This window comes from Anastrepha ludens, chromosome 6 (genome assembly GCF_028408465.1).
Source record: "Anastrepha ludens isolate Willacy chromosome 6, idAnaLude1.1, whole genome shotgun sequence".
NCBI classification, from domain to species: Eukaryota; Metazoa; Arthropoda; class Insecta; order Diptera; family Tephritidae; genus Anastrepha; species Anastrepha ludens.
In genome coordinates this window covers 124854385-124862313 of record NC_071502.1, presented here as the reverse complement: position 1 = coordinate 124862313, position 7929 = coordinate 124854385, and the positions used below count along the sequence as shown (strand labels likewise).

Below are 7929 nucleotides of genomic sequence, written 5' to 3'. Positions count from 1 at the left end.
AAAATAGATTTTGAATAAAAACTGTTCAGCAAATTATGTCTTTTTAGCTTTCTAAGAAGATATCTAGGACGACTCTCCCGGTAAGCCTGTTTAGATGGCCTTTAAGGGTATGGAGGGCCTATTATCGTAATTATATACATATGTATACTTATATGTATATGTTGACATATGCATGTATTCATAGATTTCCACCTATCTGTATAAAAGCATACAAAATGAAGAACTGGGTTTGTTCTGCTCAGCGGTGTAATATGCGCCGGCTTATAAACTTATTTATAAAATCTCTGTGCTCGTTTTGCGCATTTTTTAGAAGCGTAATTGGAAACTAGTGTGTAGTATGCATGTATGTGTAAGTAAGTAAGTTTCAGCAAGATAACAGGCGTATGTCAGTATATGTATGTATATTTCTACAAGTGTATATATGCATGCGCATTCTTCCATTTGTTTATTTGTATAAAAGGCGCCACATAGCGTCCAAGTGACACCAGTTTTATCAACATCGAGTCCCAGTCGAGGCGAATTAAAATAGTGATGAAAAATTTTGCCAACATTGTTTCTTTTGTGGTACTTTTGGCAGGATGCACCTACGCTTCATCCTGTCAGCTCAAAATAATGGAGCCTTCGCCCTTATTTACAAAGAAATTTGGATCAAAAACCATTATTTTCAAAGCGCAAGAAGTAGAGTTGTTTTTTGAAGACGGCGAAACTATTCAGGCATATTGTAACGACGGAATAATGATACAGACGTAAGTTTTTTTCACTTTAAAAGTATTATTTCTTATGCAAACTTTATAAATTTATATTAAAATTTTAGTGAAGAATATAATTCCTATAAGAATATCTATAATTCTGAGAACGATAATATGGCAGCGTTCTCTTGTGATGGAACTTCAATTCTTGCCCACGATAATTATTATGACAATTTACAAGTTTCCTGCTATCCTTCATTTTTAAGTTTTTTTGAAAGCAAAAAAAAACTGCCAAAGTGTGGAACTTTTATTAGCTATGCAATCGGTGTTAAATTCCCAACTGTGGGTGATGTCATCAAAGCTGGCGTCTGTTATGACTTGGACAAACTTACATTGAAATTCGCCACCTACATTGCTGGTCATCAAAAGGTTTCAATATTAAATGAGGTAAGAAGCACTTGAATATTTCGCTTAAACAATACTAATGCACTTTATATAACAGTCGAATAGTGGGAGCAAGTTGTCTATTGATCTAAATCAAAAAGTGAATGGTTTCAATAACTATTTTAATTTCGTAAAGTAAGTGATTTATACATTTTTCATTTCACTCTTGAGCATAAACACGTATTTGTAAAAGAGTGGCAGCGCCATAAAGCGCATAGTGAGATAAGAATCTATGTGACCTATGGTACCTAATTATATGTGTGCATCAAATTTCTTCGAAAGAGCATCACGTAAAAACCATGTCCCGATTTTAACAATTTATACACCTTCGGGAAGCCTAGGGGTCGCAGACTTTTTGAGTGCATTATTATTTTTAGCAGAGTATTGCCACCTATTTGTGATTAAAAAAATAAATTTATTAAAAAATAGTTCGATAATAAAAGTATTACAGCACGTATATCAAAGCAAATATTTAAAAAAAAAAACATTTATTTCAAAGCTATTTCTTTATGGCGTTGCTACCTGAACTAAAAGCAATTTATCAGAAATTTCAGCAGAAGTATAGGTATCAAACGAAGTAAAACCCCTTCGAAAAGCTTCAGTAAAAGCTGTTTAGCTGGTGTTGCCACCTATTTTTGCAAATTAAGAAATTTATTACAAAAATTTATTAAGATTTAAAAAGTTATATATTATATGCATATACATACATATATATATCAATGTAAAGATGAAGATATCTTAAATCCAATAATATGTCTAAATGACGTTGCCATCTAAATGAATAACAAAATTTAATTAGTGCTAAGGAAATGGCTATCAAACAAAATGTGTTCAAAATAATGAATAAGGCTTTAATTAAAATCTTTTGTGTACGGTGTTGCCACCTAGCGCTTAGAGCGAAAGTAGTAAATAACAGTATAGATGAATTCACTATTAGGGTGAGAATATTTTATTAAATTATTTTTTGAACAGCGTTGGCACTTATTTTTTAATTCAAAATGTATTGAAATCGCTCTAACTACAATATATAAAAAAGTATGCACACTAAAACTCGCGTCTAAATACTCTTAATGTAATGGCTGATTCAAGAATAATATTTAACTCAATTTTTCAGTTTTTTGGTCATTTGACTTTTGTCATCGCCAAATCGTATTCTACACTTGCCTTGATTCGGCGTTTTGCTTCCCATTTTGCGGATGCTTACACTCTCTCGTACGATCCAAGTTGGAGTATGCCGTCTTTACTTGGAGGCCATATCATCGGTGGCACTTAAATTGACTTGAACGCATTGAAACGAAATTTCTTCGTTTTGCACTCTGATCTTTAAACTTCACTGATCCGATGCGTTCTTACAATGCAAGGTGTAACGCGCACAAAATCTAAAATCGTTACAAAGTAGAAGAAATATATTTTCGCTCTGCTTTGTTTTCGATATTATTAGTTAGAGGCGAGCCAACTCTTAGCACGCATTCATGATCACATACTTCAGCTAAATCTTCGGTGTAATGATTTATTCTTCCTTTGATTAGAACATTGAATGAGTTGAACCATATTTCAAGGAACTTGATTTATCGCTATCTGAATATAAGTTCAAATTATTATTGAATTTTTTAAAGAGTAACGAAACAGGTATATATATACAATATAATATATTTTTACAAACACTGTTAGTTCTAGGTAGTCTGTTAGATACGTTGCATTTCGAGATTTACTAAATGAATAAATAAAAACGCGCAATATAATAACTGCTAGCGGTACAAGCTTTTCAAAGTAAATTTGTTGGAGATAAAAAAGGTGCGCTTGTTGCGAGTATCATTGGCGCTGAGATAATAAAACGATAAAAGATAATATAGGGTTGTTCAATAGGTGCGCTTCAACTTTTTTCCGATAGGGAGGGCGAACGACGCAATATTTTTTATTTTTCGCTTGTCATTTGTAAACTTCATTAGTATACATTTCATCATGAAAATTGGGTTCAACATTGGACTTCGTAAAACGTGCACGCGGTGGTCATGCAAAAGAAATCGAATTTCATACTTAAATGTATATGTTCAAACTCGATAATAAAAAAAAAATAGTTAAAAAAGTCAAACCGTTTGTGTTTTATTCAAAAAAGTTCAAAAGTTGAAGCGCTCTTACTGAAAAACCCTTTAAATGAACGCAAAAATATCATTGAGAATTGGTGAGAATTTGGGAGATCTAAATCCGATGTAATACTCCTTCAGATTGCTGTTTTACTTAAGGAAGGAAGTAGTTAGTTGCTCATCCTATTGTATAGAATTTGATATTATGTTCCCGCCTTTGAAATTAAAAATAGTTAATATTTACTTTTCACTTAAATAATCGACAGTTCTTGATTTATAGCCAACACTTACTAGACGATTTACAGAAACGTGGAGAATTGAATTTTAACTCACATGAATTTCAATTCGTGAGTTTGTTGCAAGACGAACCTTTAAATACTGAACTTTATGGTTACGCTTATATATTCAACACAATGTGGTGGCGTCAACTGCGCGAAGAGAACTGGCGTTACTTCCTTAATGCCCTTCATGAACGCACACGGTACAGTAAGTTTCTTGTTTATGTAGGCACATATGGCAATATCACCATACCTGCCCCACAAGGTAGTTGTAGTTCGGTTAAAAGCGAAGTGGTATCTGTACGTACGGAGGATGTGGTAGTCCAGGCACCAGCTTACATCTGGGCCTACTTGAAGTCTCTAATACCCGGTGAAACGGAAAATTTCGTAGTTATAGGGCATAATTCCCCTTATGTAAGGTCATAATTCCCCTCATTTCCCTCATATTTGTGATTATCTTTCATTTGCATTTCAATGCAGGCAAAGAATCCGGGACACAGCGAGTTCTGTAAAATCGATATGTGCGACGACATTGTTTGGCTGAAGGGAAGCAAATTCGGAAACTTACGACGTCTGCCTACCCTCGGTTACACTTTCTGTTGCCGGCCCGAAGAGGTGGCCAAGATTATTGATAATTTTCCTTTTGAAGATGGTCAGATGGAAGCAACAACAAAAAGCACCATACAAGAAACAATGAATTATCCAGATGAATGGTGATTAAAAATTGCTTTTACCAAATACAAACTGAGACAAAATATGTGTGTATATAAATATTTGTAAATATTCTAGCAGATGTGTGCATTAAATAAAAGCGTTTTTTAATCGCTAAATGTATTCTATGAACCTCTTTTTTCCAAAATTAGCAGCGTACCAAAACTCAGATGGTTTAAAATTTGGTGAAATGAAAACAGTTAGTGGCGGTGCTGACCCGCCAGAGCTCTAATCAGTAACAATTTTTTCAAAGCAGTTTACAGCTAATTTCAGCTTAGAATTTGCATTTGCCTGTTTATAAGATTCAGCTGACGCAGCAGATGAAATAAATAGACGATACACAGCAATAGGCGTTTGAGGAATATATCTTACAACAATAAGAAGTGAAAGGAGATTTTTCGAAAAACGAGCCAATGCAATGTTGCAATGATGACTTTGGATGTTAAAAATGCATTAAATTCAGCAGCCTGGTGACACATTGTAATCGCACTGAAAATGTTAGCTGTCCCAGCTTTCGTTTTTAATATTATTAAAGCTGTCTGAATAATCGAGTTCTAGAATATGTCACAGAAGATGTGCTACAATGTCCAGTGGTAGGCCCTACGTTGTGGAACATTGTATACGATGCAGTGTTTGTTTTGCAGGTAGAAAAGTCCTAGTAATGGTAGTTAAACGATATTGTATCCAAAGCAAACACCGCTATTGCAATAGTAACAAAGTGGTTGGACGACGTAGGTTTGTTCATCATAGGCAAACATACATCGATTTAAACCGTCGCGGCAACTGAAATATGTGAGTGCTATTATTTGTCGACCGACTCGGTTTTGGACTCCATGCCGAATATATAGCCTAAAAAGCATCGAGAATATACAGAATGCTTCCGAATTTAGATGGTCTGAGAAGTAGCAAACGAGGGCTGTTAACTAGCGTCAATCGACTCTGCTATAGGCAGTCCCAGTATGGGCGAGATCTTTTTGAAGGTTAACACATATGGAACACCATATGAAGCTTTGTACAAACTTTGGTCATCTTTGACAGTGCACAAACAATAGCAGTAGTGCAACACTAACGTATAAGAAATTATAGTAAGAGAGAAGGCTACATCTTTGTGGAAATGACAGGAGCGTTGGGAAACTCAATAATGGGAATGTGGACTTATACGCTAATCCTAAACGTCAAAAGATGGATAAAAGAAAGCTATGAGGAGCTTAATTTCCATCTAACGTTGGTACCTCAAGTACCTACATCGTTTAACGCTAAGTGAGTCGCCTTTATGTCCAGTATGTGGTGGAGAGGAAAATGCAAGAGGTGTGCCCTTTATATGCCCACGATTTGGGAGCGAGCAGACGTGATTTAGCCGCACTTTCAGAAGATCCTATAAGGCCAGAAAACTTAGTCGATGTCGTGATGACTTCACATTAAGTCTGGGACAAGATTTCCTCAATATTCAGAGATATGGAACGGGCATTAAGGAAAACGCTTAATGAAAAACAATTTATTTCTATTGGGCATGCTTTTCCCTTCTAAACCAAGATACTTTTCATTTTAAATCCGCGCATTCAATGCGTCTTTATTATAAACTTATTAAAGCTAACTTTAAATACACACTCATGTATAATATATAATTATAATTATATCTTTCATATTGTCTAAACGATGCGGTGCTAATCCAAGGGAAATTGCTTGAAGGTGCGTGCCACTTCTTCTGGACGGCAACAGAATGTGATACCGAAGGTTGGCATCAAACGGGTATGTCCAAATTTGCTATTTTTCAGCCAATCAATCTTGTCGCATATATCATGACAGAATATCGCCGTACTTTTCAAATAATACTGCAAATATATACATTTATGAGTTTATAAATGTCAACAAATCGCAAAAATTTACTAAAGCCCCGCTTACATATGGCGAGTTAAAGGCGATGACAACAAAGTCTTCATTCACATCGTCTTTGAGCGATTTCAAATATGACCAAATGAAGGCTGGTGGCTGTACAACTAAACTACCGGCCTCCACCGTTAAAGTATTTCCTTCAGCAGTTCCATTAGCATTCGAAGTGTCTGGGAGTCGCATTTGGCCCGAAGTGCCCACATAAACTCTGTACGAGAGCACCCTAGAACGTGCGGCCAGTGCATCCAGGAAGAAACGCCAATTGCCAATGCGCAAATTGCGCCACCACATTGTGTTGAATATGTGTGTGAATTCGGCAAACTCATCCTGAAGGGGGCCGTCCTGCAATAGGCTCACATAATCGAAATCATAATTTTCCAATATGGACTCTTTTTCCTTTACGTTTTCCAATTCCATACTGAACTCGCCTTGACTAAAATTTATTAAAGAAAAGATGAAATTCTGGGGGAAAATTGAACGACGAAGGCGGTATATGAATAACTCACCTCATAAATGAAAAATATGTATTAAGATTTCCTAATTTGGTTTTAAAATTTACAATCAATTGATTTTTGCTCAAAGCCGAACTGTTCAGCTGGAAATAGAATAGAATAGACGAACTCAAATACTCGTACAACAGCCTAAACTCAAACTCCAGCAGTAGTCAGCTTGATATTTTTACCTCAATAATTTCATCATATTTAGGTCGGTATGCCAAGTAATTGACATACTTCAGTGAGAGTGTGTCCAGATCATAGCACATGCCCGCCGATATGATGTCTTTCACATTCGGCACGGCGAGGCCCATCGCATAGTTCATGTACGATTTGCAATTTGGCAATTTTGTGCTGCTCTCGTAAAGCGTCAACGTCCATGGATCCTGGCAGGAAAGATACACCGAATTCACGTTCACATCCTTGTAAATGCTGTCGTTTGCATTCCTATAGTGCACTCTGTAGCCCTTGTAGCATTTGAATTGCTTGCTACCACCGGTGTTGACATTCTGTGGCCCACTGTTTAATTTCGTTTGAATACTAAACCAAACACATTCGTCGATCAGTGAGTCTACTAAGCTGATGAATGCAAATTAAAGTAGAATTACTTACGAAATGCCATGTAAGCAGTGCACCTCCACCTCATCCGTTTCATTCATCTTGATCACGCCCTCCTCCTGTGCGTACATAATCCGATTGACATTATCCGATTTCATTATCACGGGCAAATTACCATACACATTTAGCAAACACTCGGCGTGAGAGTTGGTAATGCTCAGGAACAGCACAGTTAGGCCCACAGTCGCAACCACGACAAAAGGTTGTTTCACCAGCATAATTGTTTTGAGTTGTACTCGTAGAACACTCCGCTGAGACCTCATCACTGCGACTACGATTTGAATGCAGTTATCTTTGCTTTTTATGCGTTTGCTTCATATTCCTATAGAAATTTTCTGTATAAATGTTGAAATATTTTAAATCGCTGCTATCAGTTGTTTCATATATTAATGGCCAAATGTTTATGTAGATAAATCCATTGCAGTAGATCTGTTTTGGTGGGCACTACAGTGCGTACTGCGATTATTTATTAATGGAGTTTGATGTGAAAACAACTGTGGGGCAGATACAATAGTGAGAAGGTGTGGTTTCCGATGCAATGGCGCCGTTCACATGCAAGTAATAAAAATCTAAGTAAGTGAGGAAATTTTAGTAACATCTTTACTAAGTTTTTGGAGCAGAGAGCTTAAGAACTTTATACTTAGCCCAACGAGGGTTACCTTTTGTAAAGTGTATTTCAAAAGATCTGCCTAGATGTTGTTTTAAAATAAAATATGAAAAA

At 36.1% G+C, this 7929-nt stretch overlaps 2 protein-coding genes across 2 annotated transcripts; one reads left to right on the top strand and one right to left on the bottom strand.

Moving 5' to 3' along the window:
* The first annotated feature begins 473 nt into the window (after window positions 1-473).
* Window positions 474-4329, top strand: LOC128866880 (uncharacterized). The gene is made up of 5 exons (XM_054107919.1): window positions 474-746; window positions 815-1136; window positions 1192-1268; window positions 3498-3909; window positions 3976-4329. The coding sequence occupies exons 1-5, from the start codon at window positions 532-534 to the stop codon at window positions 4210-4212; spliced, it is 1263 nt and encodes a 420-aa protein (XP_053963894.1). The 5' UTR covers window positions 474-531; the 3' UTR covers window positions 4213-4329.
* A 1410-nt stretch (window positions 4330-5739) lies between these two features.
* Window positions 5740-7500, bottom strand: LOC128866879 (uncharacterized). Its single transcript, XM_054107917.1, has 5 exons — window positions 7203-7500; window positions 6779-7130; window positions 6603-6691; window positions 6109-6529; window positions 5740-6038 (listed from the first exon to the last, which is right to left on the bottom strand). The coding sequence occupies exons 1-5, from the start codon at window positions 7469-7471 to the stop codon at window positions 5871-5873; spliced, it is 1299 nt and encodes a 432-aa protein (XP_053963892.1). The 5' UTR covers window positions 7472-7500; the 3' UTR covers window positions 5740-5870.
* Between the last annotated feature and the right edge of the window lie 429 nt (window positions 7501-7929).